General features: G+C 40.9%; 1 protein-coding gene across 6 annotated transcripts in view; it reads left to right on the forward strand.

Annotated features, from left to right (window-relative positions):
• TMEM63A (transmembrane protein 63A) overlaps positions 1 to 18,104 on the forward strand; it is a 42,150-nt gene extending 24,046 nt beyond the window's left edge. For 4 of the 6 annotated variants that reach the window (XM_086745113.1, XM_086745115.1, XM_086745114.1 and 1 more), the window contains 5 exons: positions 630 to 735; positions 2,622 to 2,789; positions 6,143 to 6,258; positions 6,593 to 6,655; positions 7,251 to 8,099. In XM_086745113.1, coding sequence (XP_086601239.1) covers positions 630 to 735; positions 2,622 to 2,789; positions 6,143 to 6,258; positions 6,593 to 6,655; positions 7,251 to 7,421 — 624 coding nt within the window. In that variant the 3' untranslated portion in view covers positions 7,422 to 8,099. Of the gene's footprint in view, positions 1 to 629; positions 736 to 2,621; positions 2,790 to 6,142; positions 6,259 to 6,592; positions 6,656 to 7,250; positions 8,100 to 8,766; positions 9,709 to 10,259 lie in introns of those variants that run through there. The other 2 variants (XR_015258182.1, XR_015258181.1) reach the window with 2 other exon arrangements.
• The last annotated feature ends 23 nt before the right edge of the window (positions 18,105 to 18,127 follow it).

An 18,127-nucleotide genomic window follows, 5' to 3' on the forward strand; every position in this document is an offset into this window, starting at 1 on the left:
GAACTTAAGCCTTTATACAGCTGCCCTTGTTCTTCTTTTTTTGTTTGTGTTTTTGTTTTTGTTTGGTTTTTTCTTTTTTTTTTTTTTTTTATGGGTGGGTGGATGCCGTTTTTAAAAGATTCGTTTAAACATTTGCTTCAATTAATTGTTGCATAGTACCCCTTACTCTGGTTGAAAATATTTATATCTATTTCCTCATCCCAAGAGGAAAAAGTGGGAATACTGACCACACCAAAGCATTGATATCTTGAACTTTCCCTACAGGGAAAGTCAACACAATAAACAGTTCAGATTCAATGGAATCTGCGGGGAGATTAAGATTCTGAGTTTTGCACAATTATTCTCTGTCTTGTGGTTTTAAGTAGTTACTTCTTGTAGATAAAAACAGATTCTCTGAAGAATTACTTAAAGACTATGAAAGAAGCAGCTTATTTTCTGTAAGTACTGATGCTTAAAACACATAATACTTAATCTCTCTAATTATGTCATTTATGCCTCTTGGGGAAATAACTGATCTTTCATAAAGAGAGAGTAAGAGAGGTGAATTGTTGTTTTAGTCAAGCTGTTCTTAGCTCCTGACACACTGATAGATGACATGCGAGTTTTGCGTGTTTTGTTTTTGTTCCTAGCAACAAGCATTTGAATATGAATTTGGAGCAATGTATGCCTGGATGTTGTGTGTGTTCACTGTCATCATGGCCTATAGCATTACGTGTCCCATCATTGTCCCATTTGGTAAGTTTTCCAGAGAGCTGTGGGCACTGTGTGAGTGTGACGGGGGCATGTGGAAGGTTTGGATGCTGATAATCCTTAGAACTTGGATCCAAGTTTCCTTCCCTTCTTGTGGAAAAACAGGGCAGAAGATGGTGAATTACTTAGCTCTTGTACTGCCCTTAGAAGTTGAAAGTATATTTAATGTCTATTAGATGCCTATTTTATTTCTCAAGTTTGAGCATATTAGCTCTGGTGATGGTTTTTAATAGCTAAGTGTAGGAGTTTAGGTAGGTTTGGGGATGTGGGGATTACTTTTAGCTCTGGGTTCTTGAGGTCTAGGAGAAGCGGACTGTGTAGGGTACCCAGCCTGGACGTCACCTTAAGCAGGCAGACTTAACTTGAGACATTCTGATCCCCCAAATCCTTTAGGCACATTTGAAACAACCTTTGTCCTAAAGTTTGACTGATGTATGTAAAATGAAGCATAAAAATAAGCATGTTGATCCAGTAGCAAGAGACTGGAAAACTACCTGTCCTTTTCACTACTGCAGCTCTTCTGCATTGCAAACCTAAAATTGCACATCCTGAATGAGAATGAGAAAAGGGGCTGTGGTCATCACTGTGCTATGGGCAGCTGTGTGCTCCATGGTCCTGACCCCAGGAATGTGACCTAACGATGTGCTGATGGCTTTTCTGGAACATGGTCTTGGTGAACACCATAGCTACCCTTTGACTGAAAAAGGAAATGCTGTATGCTCCGCTAGATTTGCTGGCTTAGAAAACCAGTTCAGGGCATGTGGGTGGAGCACAGCTGCCCTGTGGTGTAGATGGAGCTGCAGTCCTACAGAACCCTGAGAATCTCTCCAGATCTGAGTCACAAACCTCCTTTTCTAGAATGTCTCTCTTAGTCAGTTGGTTTATCTCTGTCCCATGAACAAAACTTTACATTTCTGTCTTAAATTGCCTAAATTTCTGGTTTTGACTACTTGCTTCTTCCAGTACCAGCTATTAAATCCTGTATGGGTGTGCCAGAAACTTAGCAGTCTGTCTAGAACTCGTGGAGAGTTCTCCATCTTTAGTGACTGTGACGTGATCTTTGTCTTATTTTATTGCATCTTTTGTTCACAGAGTTTCTGAACTGTCATAAGAATTATGTATAAAGAATCATTTCAGCAACTACAGATATTTCCACTCTGGAAACCTGTTTATCAGCATAAGTAGTACTAAATCATTTAATATAGTTGGTATTTTCCTTTTCTAATCCAAAATTTTAGAGAGCTAGATACAATGTAATTAGCTAAATTAGATGCTGTTTTAATCAACAACCTTATTATTGGGAGAATGTGGCCATTTTTTTTTTTTTGTAACAGTGTACTTCAAGTTTATTTACCTTTCATTTTGTGTGCAGTTGTAAAAATCTGAATGTGCTACTGCATGCCAGAGCTGTAGCAATTCATAGCTGAAACAGCAGTAACTGGGTTTTTTCGGGGGATAAGAAATAGCTGACTTGAAATCCAGTCATGAATCTCTTGAAGGCTGAGAGGGAGATGTTAAGCCACTGTTACTAGTACAGTGGTGGGGGAGTTATCAAGTGTTCCCTACTGGCTTGGCTTTATGTGCCAGCACTAGGAAGGAGCTCTGGGTTATCTCTGGGAGCATGAGTAGTGCCACAGAGAAGTATATGGAGAGGGGGAGGGATGAGGAGACCTGGGAGTCCTGGGCTGGGGATACAACAACCTTAGGAGCAGGATGCTGTTGTGCATCTGTACCCCGTTCGTATTTGGGCTGTATCCACCATTGCTGTCTCGATTTTCAGTCACTTGGTCAGTGTAGATCTCCTCACAGAACTGCTGCTTTTTATCAAGTCTTCTACAACCACTCCTTGGCTCTCCCTTTTCTCCTTCCAGGTTTAATATACATACTCCTGAAGCACATGGTTGACCGTTATAACCTTTACTATGCATATCTCCCTGCCAAGCTGGAGAAGAAGATGCACTTTGCAGCTGTGAATCAGGCCCTTGCAGCTCCAATTCTCTGCCTTTTCTGGCTCTATTTTTTCTCATTTTTGCGGCTAGGTAAGTATTACCTTTTTCCATCTAGAAGCTACTCTTACCTCTCTTGCCAACTTACCTGACTTACATGTGAAGTTTCATAGGCTCTGTGGACTTTTCTTTTTGCTTCCATTAATAGGAAGTCATGGCAGTTACCTGTGGCACTGAATTATACAATATTTGCAGCTTACACAAGTTTGCATAAGATACTCTGATGGGGGTGGCTGTTGTGAAAACTTAAAACTGTTAGCATGGAGCTTCATGTTTCTTCACTTTACAGGAGAACATGTGTCCCCTAAATCTGTAGAGTTTGAATTGGCCAGTTGGGCTGTGGAGTGACAGACAATAAAAATCATTAAATAAACCAAAAATCTATTCAGAATTAGCCCTTTCTAGTAAGACAATCTCTGACTTCACTACCTGGATTTGTCTAGTCTGTGCATATGTTTAATTTGCCTGGATGAATTGGCTACTGCCTCTGTTGTACAGCTGTCGTTTAGAAAAAAAACTGTTAAAATGTTGGCTAATGTTGATAAGACCTGTGTTCTGCATCATCTGTCAAACTTTACATCTGTCAAAGACTGTAGTGAGATGGTGACTCTTCTCCCATATTGTAATTCAAAACCTCATGTTTTGTGTGTAATTTATTTTAAAAGTAGAGACATTCTGTATTTTGCAAATACTTGGCATTGATAGTATGACTGTGGTGTACTAACAGCTTTGACATCAGAAAAGGTAGGTGATAGCTTATGGTGCTGTGTCCGTGGTATATGAGGAAGCGTTTGGCATGGAACATGGAAGCCAGTGATGCTGGAAGGAGTTGAGCTTCCTTTCTTGGAAAGGAGGCCCTTGGTATCTAACTGTATTTTGCCCTCCTCTCTGCTTTCATAGCACTGATGACAAATAACAATGCTTGCATTGTGTTTTTCTAGCGTACCAGTAGTATAAAAGACGTTGTCAGCCAACTGTCGAACTTTAGAATCGTCCATCGACATTGAACTTTAGAGATAGCTCCCTGTGGATGTCAGAGGCACTTGGAACTATTGCTTCAGGCTGTACTTGGGTTTGAGTGGATGTCTCTGCGTTACTTGTATGTTTGAGAGCTTGTTTTTTCCCATGTGTTGAGAGCTGTCTTTGCAACCAGGAAGACTAACGAGTCTGTGCTCTAAAATAAGAGCAGAATTTCTAGAGCATGCTTTAGAAAAACCAAGTCCAAACATATAGCAATTGGTGTGCCTCTTGAATTGTTATGAAGGAAATCCTGGTGTAGTAAAAATTAAATCTTTATAGTAATGTTTTCTGCATCTGTGGTAAAACCATCATTTGTCATGGAACTCAGTAATGGAAAACACAGACTGGATTAACACTTTTGGCTTGGTCAGTATAGAGGATCCTGTTTACAGGATGTTGTTCAGTGATTTGTCAGTGTACAGGGCAGTCTAGCCAAGTGGTGTGTGTCTGAGAGGTAGGAACTGGAGATCTTAATTGCATTGCTATTGGTTTCATTGCTGCTTCTTGTGCCAAAGAGAAGGAAAGAGAGGGAAGAGTGCTCTACTTCCTTATCTGCAAAATAAATCAGTTTTTGGTGTGTAAAGCCCTTGATTTTTATAGTTTGCCTAGTACGGATATTTCAGTCTGGTTGCAGAATGCAGTGATAATACTGTTTTCTCACTCATCATATAAATGTGAGGCTAGAAGGACTTCTATCCCAGTTCTCAGTCAGGATCAGGTATCACTGGTGTCATCTATTTCCTTGTCAGTTGCTGTTTTCTTCCACAGCTCTCACACCATCCATCCATCATACACCAAAAGCACCACTGGGCTTCTCACAACAGAGGAGCTGCTGATGCTATCTGCAGTTCAGCGCTCATCTCCTGAGATAGGCACTTAAGTCCCATGTTCTCTAGAGCTGTTGGCGAGGAGGAGTGCTGAGGACACAGGGCAAGGAAAAGTGGTCTTTGGAGATTTCTTCCAAAGAAAGTATTTATTTTGTATTTACTTACAAAAACAACCTCTTCTAAAGCACATTCCAAAATACCCATAGGGAGCTTTTTCACTTCCCTTTTTGGTTTGAACAGTGATGTATTTGTAGGGTCTTTTGGTTTTTGGTTTGTGTGTATGTAATGGTTTGGTTTGGGTTTTTTTGTCCCCTCATGAACACAAGAATAGATCTGCACAGGGCTTGTATAACCTGCTAAAAAGTAAAACTTGTCTGTTTGTGCCTCTGCAGATTCTGGGGTTACTACAAAAATATTTGAGGGTTGATGTTGCCTCTTTTGAATAAAGAAGCTTGGAAATAGCTAGGTTGTGTTTTGTTGTTTTTTTTTTTTCTTTTCATAATATCTTATTCAAGTCATCTTTGCTGCAAAACAAGATTAATTTCTTCAGAATATTTCCCAGTGGACCAGTAATAAGTCATTGTAATCATAACTTTTTCCATATTAGAGGCTGCTACCATGTCCTGTCCTTTAGTTTTGTCTCTCCCTCCCTCCCTCTCTCTCTGTCTCTGAAGAAAAACTTACCTTTCAGCTTAGTTCATATTTACTCAATCTCTTCTCATTTCTTTTCATTGGATTCCTCCCAGTTTTGTCCGTGTTTTATTGTGGTGTGCTAGACAGACAAGGCTGCTCAAGTTGAAGGTTCAGTAGCACCAAATTATTTTTATAGGTAGCAGACTTGCCTGCCTCTCCCCCCCCGCCCCCCGCCCCTTCCCATGTCTTGTGATAGCATCACACTATTGACTGCTTTCCAACTTGTAATCATCAGTTGTGTTCTGCAGTGCTATAGGCTTGTTATCCTTCATGTTTACATTTCATTTTTCCTCCAGATTGTAGTTATTTACAGTTTTCCACATACAATTTCATCTTACTGTTTATTTTTGGTTGGTTTTTTTTCCTTGAAGAGAGTGGGTTTGTCTAATCTATCAAGATAATTTTTTTTTTAATTTTTTTTTTTTTTTCCTTTGGGTTGTTAGCAAGCCATTTAGTTTGCTACCATCATCAGCTTTAATAAATGGACTCTGTCTATTACATTTCACAGATCATTAATTAAGGTATGTTAGAGGTGGGTCCAGAATAGATGACTGAGGGAGGAGGAGGAGAATCACTGAGTCTTATTTATCATTCAAGTATTGCAGCTGCTTTTCTTGGCCTTTAAGGAAGCAGGAGAAACAGCTTGCTCAGCAGTTTTACCAGTCACCAAGCTTTGTGCATAACAAGGTTCTCCTGTTTGTGGCTAGAAGTGATGTGCCCAGTCCTCTAAGGAAAAAAAAAAAACAAAAAAACACAAGGCTCCCAAAATGGGGAAGATAAAGGTTTGCTTGTTTATTCTTTTCCTGCTATATATTTTTATATTGTATTCTCTGGGTATTTTTCTAGGCTTTAAAGCACCTACAACCATGTTTACCTTCCTAGTTGTCAACATCACGATCGTTATTTGCTTGGCTTACACTTGTTTTGGCTGTTTCAAGTACCTGAGCCCACTGAATTATAAGGTAAGTGATGGATACCTAACACCTTTCAACACCTACCTATGTGCTTGAGGTAGCAGCAGCTATTCCTACAGGGTTGTTTGTGTCTTCTCACTAGCAATGTCTGTCCACAAAGGTTCATTCCGGCAAGATGGCTAAAGAGGGCTGATAGTAGAGGTAGACTGCTTGCCACAGTGGAAAGTCTGTCAGTGTATGCAAGAGGATTGGAGGAGAGAGTATCAGCGCGGCACAGAGATATCTGTGCAGGTTTTTAATCGCTTATGATATATTGTATATTGTTTTGACTTACCAATTTCATATTGTGTCTCTTCCTTTCCCTACCTGTTACTGGTTACAGATAGAAGACACGCAAGGTGAAAGAGGAAACGACACAGATGTACCTACCATCCCAACATCTTCTGTAAGAAGTTAAGAGTTACTAATATTCTCATGTGTTTCCTGGAAAAACTTAATTTCTCACTCTGCTTACCAAAGAGCTCGTGTAGGACATATTAGTCTGAATGGACTGTGGGGTTTCCCATATGTGTGTGGGAAGAGTTCTGCAGCTGAGCTCCTTTACTGTTCCCAAGTGGTGTTCCAGAAGTACCTTCAGCTGACGTTTTAGGAGTAGTTGAGACATGCTACTTCCAGCAGTTCTGTACACAGTGTTCTGGGCCTTACATCAGACTGATCCTCACATCTGGACAGCTGCCAAATGCACTCAGTTGCCACTGCTTTGTCACTTTGAAAGTTGTGACGTGTGTAGCAGATCTCACCTGCCATGTCACTAAAAAGGATGTAGGACTGAGGTAGAAATAAAGGTCTTTGTGCCACCATCTACAAGTACAGGTCAGTGTTGCACCGGGAAAATTCTGTTAGGGTGCAAAAGGCCTTAGGTGTTAAGGTGAAGAACGGGAAATGGCTGAAGAGTGGCGAGGGGAAAAATTGTCCTGGGTGAATTATCCCAACGTTATACTTTGAGAGACTAGTAAAATCCTTAACGCTTGTGATTTCAGATGTACGTCCCCCGAGTTTTGCATCCTTATTCTACAGAAAGGACGATGCTTGCCCATCAGGAGCACCAGTCATATGGCACCATGGACAACACTAGTTCACAGGCAGAAGAAATCTTAAGTTATTCTGCTGGACCTGCAATTACTGAGCAAGCGTCGAGAGGTTCGCTTTGAATGCCAAGGACCAACACAAGGTGGAGCACTTGGTTCAGGTTTTGGAGAACTAATTCCCCATCACCGCTACTAAGTATTCTGTTTTATTTACATATTCCTGCCTACAGAAAAGGTACAGAAATAATTAATTGTGTGGTCTGCAGCTGTGCTTGGAGATTAAAAAGCAGATGCCTTGGGACTGATAGTTTTCCAGACTGTCTACACAGATTGTGAAACAAACATGTTGAACACAGAGATGCTGATCCTCAGGGACTTCACTTATGCTATCTCATCGCTTTCCTTATGGAGATAACTTATGCTGCATATAGATAACCAGTCACCAAAGCAAATGCAACTATTACAGCTGTCATTTATTTATTAAAAATAATTCTTGCTTTTTTTTAAAAAAAAAAAAACCAAAACCCCTTAGTGTTATAAACCTCTTGGGATGTGTTAAATCCTGAGGCAATGTCACTTTTGATGAAAATGCTGTTTTTGTCGGTGCTGAGGATGGTGTGTGGGAGTCTCTCCTCTTGTCACCCAAAGTAGTCAGTGTAGACTTGACTGTGATGCTTTATTTCCTTAAAAAAGATGAGGGAGTTACTGTGCACTTGGGTACTAAGAGTACCAAAGCAAAAAGACAAAAGACGGTGTGAAGAAGGGAGTGATTTATCTGATACTGTTTTTTTGGGGGTTTTTTTTGTTGGTGATTTTTGTGGTTTTTTTTGTTTGTTTGTTTGTGTGGTTTTTTTTTTTTTTTTTAGGGTGTTCAGGTTGGTAGCTTCTGTTCACTATTTTTAAGGGCCTTCCACAATGAAAATTCACCTGCCAACAATAAAGGATGTAAACATTTTATCTTTCTTTTAATCTTGTGTCAAAATGAGATCTCTGGGATTTCTCTATAGTGCCAATATGAGCTGTAAGAGACTATGTTTTTAAATTATGTAATAGGTGCCAATTTATTCCAAAGTACATTGTGTCAAAGTGTAACTAATGATCACGAAGCAATAAAACACTGAGTTCAGAGAAATTTTGGGCTGTCTTGATTGCTCTGGTTTTTTCTTTGTGTATTGAAATAGTTTGCTAGCTGCCTCATAGCATAATCAGTGTCATGAACTGTTCATAAAAGTATTGTCATGAGGCTTAGAGTGACAGTATGTCCCATGAGAGATTTGAATACTTTTAAATTTCTCTAGGGGATGAATCTTGGTGACCTTTGGGTAGGAGAAGGTTTTGGCCCTCCCAAGCCCTCTGCCTGCTCATTGTTAAACTGTTAGTTCCTGAACTTGGCCTTTTCTAGCATGTCTGTGAGGTACCAACGTCTTGAGATTAGAGTAGAACTTGTACCATAAATAAGAGTGTGCAGATGTTCAGTGTCTTGCAGGATTGCCTCCGGCTTCCCGAGACCAGCACTCTGGACCAATGCTGAGCAGGAGACCTGCCCTGCTGCAAGAAGGACCCTGTAGAGCTCTGGTAACCCCGATGACGAGCCCATCCTATTAGTGGAAGGTACACGTAACTCCTGGTTCTTAAAAGGCAAGTGAGCAGCCTTGTTTAGTGAGGGGGCATGGATTTGTGTCAGACTTCTTTGTACTACCACTTCAGTGTTGCACTTTAGTCAGGGAGGTTGCGGGGTGTGGGGTGGAGTCTTTTGATTTTAGCAGTCATGGTATTACTAGAGGTGGTATGTACACTGAATATTGTGGGGTTTTTTTAGTAATGATGGTATTACTAGAGGTGGTGTGTACCCTGGATGCAAACTGCCATTTAAGATGGGTGTTCAAGAAAAAAAACAACAGACTCCACATTTTTCGCTTGTCTCTGAGTCTCTCATACAGATGTGGGGACAGAAGGAGGAGACAGAGCCTGTTGTATGAATTAGATCAGAATTCTATGCTTGTAACTAATTTCTGGCTGCAGTACCCTATCTCATACGGGTGTCTGCAGAAGCAGTGGGCACTTATGAGTATACTAATTGAAGAATCAAATAAATTATTTAGTTACCACACTTGACCTGTTTGCAGTTCTGGCACTGGATTATTTTTATGCTCTATGGTATGACTTACATTTTTGAACAAGTGACTTTTGGTATTCACTTCGAGGTTCTCTATGTCATATCAAGGACAAAAACTCTTTTGGTGATTGGATTTCCTTCTCGTGCTTGGAAAGCTGCTGAACCTTGGTAATGAAGCTCCTTGTGGCTGGCACAAGTTCAGTACAGACAGGGCCAGCTCTCCTGTGAACTTGAAAAAACCCACCTCCAGTGATGCTAATGTGCTTCAGATACAGAATATGGAAAACATACTAGGTAATGGAAAGTTGCATCCTGCTAAATAGTCATTGCTGGCATTTGAGGAACCAGCTCATATGACTGATAGGGGAACCACCTGCGTATTTCACTTACCATGTAGCAGCCATTCTTCTTTGCCACTATACTCGCCTGCATTTAAAATCAGAAATGTCTATGATATCAGGACATGGACTAGTTCGAATAAATTATTAAATTAGTAAATTATCACAAGACCTCCATGTATAGCGACACACAAATTAAAGGCTGGTTTATCAGCTTTGCTATGTTGTGCTTGCTTCCCTAATATCTTTTGGGTCGCTCTCTCTCTGAGACCTGGAAGTAATTAGGAAACTGCACTGGCTCTAATTAATTCCTTCATGCTGGTGGATGCCTCTGAGAGGATAAAATTAGATCAGCAGGAGAAACTCCTTGCATTCCTTGCTGAGCCTTAGAGAAAAGCTGAGGGATGGAAGCCTCAACAAATGTGGATGTTGGCTGCACTGTATTTGAAATTCATATTTAAAGCCATTGCACATTCTTTACTGTTCTTTTTATAAATCTTTTGGCAGGAAGCCTAAGCACATGGCCCAGCTGGAGTTACTGATTGTAGCTCCCAGAAGCCATATTGCTGAGATCCAGTGCCGGCTGCTTGCCTTGCATTGCTCAGTTGGAACAATTCCTCCCCCCCAGCTTGCTCCTTGCTAAGTCCTTGCTTGCGTTCTAGCAGCTGCCACCAGCAGTGCTCCTGTGGAACATGAATCCTGGACAAGTCTGCCACTCAAGCATGAGTAACCCCTACAGTGTAGTTTGTGATGGAATTCTCTGTGACACAACTGAGGGGACAACCTCTGAAGAGTTGAAGAATGGAGCTCATTTGATATTGTACAGTTCAGTACACTTCTGCAAAGACTTCACAATAGATTATTTTCTTCTGTAGTGAAGAAAAAGCTGTATGGTATGCTGAGACTGAAACTTGGCTTGTGTGGATACACCTGGCTCTGTGCCAGTTAGAGCTTATTCTGTATGTATGTCCAATCTGGTTCATCTCCTGCCCTATGACAACACATCCTCAACGCCCAAATGAAGACTGCAATTTCTCATTTGCGTGAGGTGCACACCCTCATGTCTTGTCTTTCTTTGGGCATTTCCCATGTCCTGAGTGAAGAGCAGATCTCTGTGCTGGCTATGTTTCTATGTGCTTCACTGTAGTGCTAGACTGTGTTCTTTTTGTCTCTTTACAGAAATCCAGTTCCCAGCTCTACTTACCCACAGATGCTAGCATTACAATTGAAAGCTTTCTCATGTCTGACCCACAAATAGTTCATTTATTAGTGTTTGGAAGGCTTTTAGTTTTGTGCTTTTCAGGAAGGTGTGGGCTTGTCCTATAAGCAGCAGACCAGAGAGTTATTTGTCCTGACTCTTAGCAAAAGTGAAGTGAGAGGCACAGGAAGATTTGGGGAGGAGAGGTCTTTTTCTGTCACTAACACAAACCCAAGTCCTTTGAGTGCAAAGAAAAGACACACTTTATTGTCTCTAAACTGCAACAATACAAGGAAATACACACTTTTAATTCCAAATGATGGGCAGGGTCATAACTTTCAAAGAGGACATGTGTCTTATCTTCTTAAAGTGGTCTTGCAAATTCCTTCTCTGTCTAATCTAGACAAGACTTCTTGAATAATTCTTGTCACCTGTCTGTAACAGCTGCAAATGCCTGTTTCAGATATTTCAGAGGTACAAAGTTGTTCTTCCTGAGGACAGCTGTCTGACAGATCAAAACAGAAAGAAAATGACCAAAAGTGGAGATGCTGAAGATTGGGTCATTATAATAGATCATCGTCCCCTCTGATTTTTTTTGTTCTTGGATTAACTCCTGGCTCTTTGTATCGGGCATCCTATTGGTTAGGCCATAGCATCTCAGCTGCAGCAAGTGCAACTTCACAATTTTTGTGTACTCAAACACAGAGCTGCTGGGTTATCCTCACTTCTTTGTTGTCAGCAGAGTCTGTAAGCATTTGTTGTTTGGAGAGAATGTGTATAAAGATCAGCTGTCTTTCTTTTGCATGTACCATAATTAGCTTTTTTTTTTTTTTTTTTTTTTGATGAAACGACAAATGTGGCCCCATGAATTAACTGGTGTAGTATACAAAGCTGCTTCTCCCTACTCAGTGTGCCTCCATTACTAATCTTCAACTAGGAGCCCGCAGTCTCCATTACAGGTTGACTCTAGACTCCTGGTTGAAAGCAAACATGGTTGTTTTCCTGGAGGAGGATTTGTTCCCTTCTGTAGCAGCTTATTTCCTGCCTTCCTAGGTAAGTTCTAGTGTAACATGTATCTATCTTCTCACTTTTGAGTGGATTGAAAGTCCCACCTCAAGACCAACTTTTATGGCTAGTGGAAAGTAATATTCTGTGGTGTTAAGTAAGAGTTTCACTAAATGGGCTAAATATATTTCCAGCTTCAATTCTGGATAGAGTTTTCTTTCCACTAAAGTTCTGGTTTGGAAATGTCTACCGATACAAAGGTTGTGGTCTTCAGCAGTCCAGAGCTTCATCACATCTTATAGTTTCCCTAAGATGTGATACATATGTGATACATATGATATATATGATTTTTTTATTATTTTTTTTTTTTATGTTTGGTTCTTGAAGTAAAATGGCTTCTTCTGAGAAGTCACAGAAATGGTTGCAAGATCTGGTGGCCTTAAACACTCTAGTAGATCCATGCTTAATAATTAAGTGGGAATGAGTGGGACTGTAAATAGCCAAGAAGAAGTTTCTAGACTCAGTGGGGTGCTGGTTAATAGTTAATGAAGACAGTAATCTCAAAAGTGATGTTTAAAATAGTCTAGAAGTCTAATATAAAGTATTTCCTAAGGTATTCCTAAATAAAATAGGAGCCAGAATTTGTTGCTGTCTCATATCATTGTTGTGTGGCTGTGAACTTCCAGTTTTTATATAGTGATGCAAAAAGGTGGAAGTTTGTGATGGAAGTTAGTGACTGGTTTTGAAAGTATGTATTTGTTGGGCTTCTCAAGTGTTTATTTAAAAAAAAAAAAAGTTGTGGAACAGGACAGAGATTGAGGGCAGAGGAAATGTAAGATAAATGTATTTTTGTACACAGTTCACCTTCCTTCTGTATGAAAATCTTTCATGCTTTTAGTGGTGTTTTATACTTGTCTTTTCAGATCAATTAGCTTTATTACAGCCTGCTCTCCTGAAATGTAAAGCATCGAGTCGCTTCTTTCACGTGAAGATGTTCTATGTTAAAACTTATTTTGAATTCTATTTTTTTTTCCTAAGGCAAATTATCAGTATTTTTTTCCCCTCCATCTATAGATATCAAGAAATAAAACCAGAAGCTGTCCCCACAGAGGAAAATGGAAAAGGAAGTGATTTAAAGAATTGCTAGGTACCATAATTTGTTTACAGGCATTGAAATTTTTTATGACACAGCTTTAGAGAGTAAGCTTTTCTTATTTTTTCATATTTGATGTCTGTAACTTCAAAATTCTTCCTGAAACAGGAGGAATTCATTCACTTCTGAGACCCGAAATCGGAATCTGCTAGGAAGAAAAAGGAAAAAAATTAAGAAATAAATCAGTTGCGCACCTCTTTGCAGGAATCATATAAGCAACTATTTTTGTTATTTAGCTTCAAAAGGGAAAAGACACAGTGGTGAAGTTAGGAAACTGTAATATTTGTGTTCTGCAGTGGGTTCTTCTGCTCAGTTTGCATGAGATATTACTCAATCTCTCTGTCTCTGGTTTCTCTGACACATTAAGAATGCTTCTGATCATGGCAAAAAGCTTTATCAGCCACAAGACTTGGGATGATGCAAAAAAATTCCATGGAGACAAAAATGCAGGGTGAACCTTAGTTCCCTTAAGGCTGTACAAGTATTCCGAGAACTCAAGAGATACAAATGTATTTACATACGAAAGCACCCCAGCAATGCAGGCTTGGTTGCAAAAGAGCTTAAGAACTGCTGGAAAATAATGCTGCTCTTAGACTTCTGCCCATTTGGGGAAATTAAAAGGTCAGTAGGTGTGCTCTGAGCAGAGAGGAGATCCTACAAGGCAGCAGTGGCCATAGCCCTAAAGTGAGTGGGACTACTTGAGCTCAGCTGGAGCAGAGCTGCAGCCCAAGCTCATGAAATCGCACTGAACGAGGGATGCCATACAGACAATGAGAAAAACATTAGCTGGGCTAGGCCCTTCCCCAGAGGAAAGTGTTGACATCACTTACCTGAATACCTTGGGGTGGGACACATCCTTGTGCAATGGGCAACTAGGAATGAAGCAACAGTAGGTGGATTGTGTTGTGAACGAAGGATGGGGTATTTACAAGGAAGCTGGTATCAGCAGGACCAGCTAAAGCTGGTTTTGCATTGGATGTGGGGTGGATACCAGTGTGGGACAACTCAAGGACTGAGGGGAATTTCAGAGCTGAGGGTGTGGTTTCTATTTTCACCTGCCTGCAGAGCCTGGCCCTCCCTGGGCCTAAGGCAGGCTGCAGCTGCTGCTGCTGCGAGGGGCAGACAGCTGGACTGTGGACACTGCCAGGGCCCCCTGCTCAGCTCTGGGGGCAGGGGGCTTTGCAAGTGGGCTCCTTGCAGCTTCTGGGACAGGCAGCGTAGGCAAGGTGAAGCAGTCAGTTTCTTTCCTTGCACCTCTTTTGTGCTGTTGTAACAGTCGTGAGTCAGTCTTCACGTACAGTTGAGTTTGTCATGCTGGTGCCTTTGGCTCAGGAGCTGGGCGACTGAGCGTAGTTTTGTCTTCTCATGTTTCTGTTCACCTTTTCTCTGTACTGTACTCCCTCTGCAGTGATCACCTGCAGCAGTTTGAACCATTGCTGTTAAGGGGGATTATCTTTCATTTAAAAAGATGGAAACTCATCACTTAAATCTCATTTATCATTCATCCTATCCTCAAAACTGCAGCCATTCATTTATTAAACAGGAGGAGAGCATGAGCGTCCTTCTTAACATCTTAAAATCCAATCAGGAAGGTATTTTGAAGACTGAAATTTGGACTACATCTAGCAAGGGGAAAGAGCTGTCACTCAGCACAGATCTGTTTATAAATACTGCTCTCCAGAAGACAACTGATGATTGTAATGGGGCTAATTCTTCTAGCAGCATTGGCATAACACCATCAGGGCTGTCTGGCACTGCACATGATATTTCTTCCATGAAAGAAAACTAATTCTAAGCAAGATGGTTTTAGTGTGAGTTATGTTCCTTGAAGTGCTATTACAGCAAGTAAAACAAGTGGCATCATTTCTCAGTGTTTTAAAATAAGCTACCCTGAAATAAATATGGATTTATTCCTTGTCTCTTCCCACAGTATCCAGAAGGATCTTTCTGTTCCTCTTCCAGACAAAAATGTATCTTCATTTAATGCATGTTATGTATTGCACCTGTTGTAAAACACCATGTACATTTGATTGACTGTCTTAAATTGATCAGTCCCTGCCCCTGAGCAAATTCTTGTTGACTCAGTGGTGATGAATAGTGCCCCGAATGCATCTAGATCTAACTGTGATGCTAGACTTAACAGCTTCTACTTTTCACTAAATGATGATTTAACTTCCTTTTTTTCATGTGAAAGTGTGACTTCTCTTCATATATTTTTTCATTCATGAGCTGAGTAATGCTTGACTCTTGTTTAATGCACATGAAGTCTTGTCTTGTAGAAGATGTCCAAAGGCTGCCTGTGGTGGCTTGGCTTTTTCAGGACTTTATGGTTTGTAGTTTAAAAATAAGAAGTCAAATTTGGTTTTAGTGGAAGTTAGTTTAGCTGGAGCTGTATGAGAGGATGATGATCTTAGAAGTGTTTTTCCATACCAGAAGCAGACACTTTCCAAAGCACTTCAGCTGGGGGGACAGAGTGTAAGTTCTGTTTATTTTCAGTGGCATTTCCATGGTTCCGAACATCTTACCCAGACTCTTCATGGGCTGTAACTGGCTAATTAAAAAGCAAGGTTTAGGTCAGCTGCTTCTGGTTTCAGTGTGGGATGAATGCATGTTGTGGATCATCTTAAGGAGGAATGGCTTTTAGGACAGCAGAGACTTTGGGGCAAATTTGGTCCAGAAATGGAAACTTCACCAGGAAATTACTCTGGAGCAAAACAAAATGTTTTGAGCATCAGTGTCACTGGATTCTGGGTTCTCCTGAAGGCTGTAGCTTTTATTTCAGAGCCTTATTCCCAAGAAACAGCTCAGCCAGCCCAACAGCAGCACATTTGGCCTTGGTAGAGGAAACTCACTGTCTGAACAACAGGTACTCAGCTGGCTCGCTTACATAAGAACAAGTATAACAGAGCAGGGAGTCCTTTCTTACTGCTTATTACTATTGCAATAATCTGATATGCAGTTACTCGCTAACAGAAATGTTAAAACTATTTCTGATTGTCTGACTGACTTTTGCACTGCTCGCTGAAGTATTGTACCAAATAATTTGCCCATTAGTGAATGCCAGAGTGTATCAGAAGTGAGTCTGGATTCACTCAAGGTGGTTATCAAATCCAAATCTCAGGCTCGTGGGAGGGTTGCTGCCTGCAGGAAGAGATGCAGATACTATCACTAGCCCACAAACACTTCATTAGTATTAAACCTTGCACTACAGGCAGTCGGATGGGCTGCGTTTTGCTAAAAGCAGACGATTCTTTTGAAAAACGGGAGGGGAATTGATGGCAGGCTTTACAGTTGGCACATAGCTGAATTTTATACTCTTTTATGTTGTCATAGTATTTCTCTGAATCTTTGTACCTAAGAGTAGAGCAGTAGGTGATGAACAACAGCTGCTGATAGCTGTGGGCTTAAGGTTTGAGAAGCGTGACATCAGAATTTGGAACAACCTTTGCTATATAGCAGGCATTTAATTATCATTTTTAAGCTTCTAAAGTCTACGCCTTTTATGTCCAGATTTCTTTCTCTTTCAGACAGTAGCTAATCAAACTCATTTTTGTGCTGGATTTAGTTTGTCAGTTCCTATCTTCTATACTAAGTAAAGCTGACAGCATGGACAGCTCGTGTTTGTGGTAGGCTGAAGTGCGCTTACCTGGTGTGCAGAGCAGGGCAAGGACGTGGTCGCTTACTGTCTGTGTCCATTACCATTGTCTCAGATTGCTGCCCAGTGTGAGGCATATTTAAAAATAGAAAGGTTCTACAGGCGGTTGGTTGCTTTTTGTCCAGCTCTCACTGGTGACTGAGCCTCGATGAGCTGCTGTACTGCAAGATCACAACACAGAGTCCTGATGTGCTGCCTTTCATCGAGGCTGAGCCCCTTCAAGCACATCTGCTCCAGAAGGGAGACAGAAAAATCTTCAAGCCTTCTACTTGCATCTGAAAATTGGTTTGGCAGGTATCATATAGCAAACTCCCTTCCCCCCTTACTTTATCTGTGTTGTGACTGAGCTGTCCCTGGGGAAGTATCCAGTTGTATCAGTATATGGCAGCACTCCCTAGCACCACAGCAGATGTCTGCATGTGCATTAAAGATGAGAGAGGATGATCTCCAGCTCTGAAATATAAGGCCACACAGGGGATAGAAGGCAAAAACAAGCAGCCAGAGATCAAGACTTGTACAAGAGGGAGCATAGTGGTGCCTGTGAATAGCTGTTGTTGAAGAGGTGAGCCGATTCCTCCTGAAAGCAACCTTTTAATATACTGAACCTGGAAAGAAGTTTGGGGATGGTCTGCTCTGAGACTTTCTTCCTGTCTATTCAAAACACACTGTCCTGAACCACACAATATTTTGCAAATGAGAACACAAATTTTGACTAATGAAAGCATTTACAAGTAAATGTAGAATTGGGGCTCACTACCAATCTAGAAGCAATTACCTGTCTTAAAGAATTCGAGTACAGCTTGAATGTCTAAGGGCAGCACTGTAGTCAAATCTTGTAGGAAGACCTGAAAGTTCCTGTGCCTTCCTCTACTGGCACCCAGGTGCAGAAGCACAGAAGGCAGAGGAAAAGTAGCAAGAGGTCTCTCTCATCTCTGCTCAGAAAGCTGATCCAAGCTGTTTTGCATCTAGTCTGCCTTAATGATTTTCTGTCATGGCATATCAGGTGGCTTTGAGCACCAAGATTCACACATACACAGCAGGAGTGTTGACTTGCCTTCTGTGAAACAACCTATTTGGTGTTCTGGAGCTTAAAAGCCCTGTGGGATTGTTATTTAACAGCTTCCATTCCAATTAATATTGTGAAATAATACTAATCCATGCAAGTGTTATTGGTGGATTATATTTCCCTGTGCTTGCAGGGGTAGGGAAGTCTACCTGAAGTGACTGGAGAACAAAACCATACTGAAATCAGTCATCTGGATACAGTTTAAGAGTGTTTGAAGCTCAACTGCACACACTAGGGACTGTTGCTGGCAAAAGAACACGCAACCCTTCAAATTCAATTTTCTTCGAGCAGTTTGCCT

The sequence above is a fragment of the Chlamydotis macqueenii genome, chromosome 3, assembly GCF_036417535.1.
Source record: "Chlamydotis macqueenii isolate bChlMac1 chromosome 3, bChlMac1.mat, whole genome shotgun sequence".
Lineage (NCBI taxonomy): Eukaryota > Metazoa > Chordata > Aves > Otidiformes > Otididae > Chlamydotis > Chlamydotis macqueenii.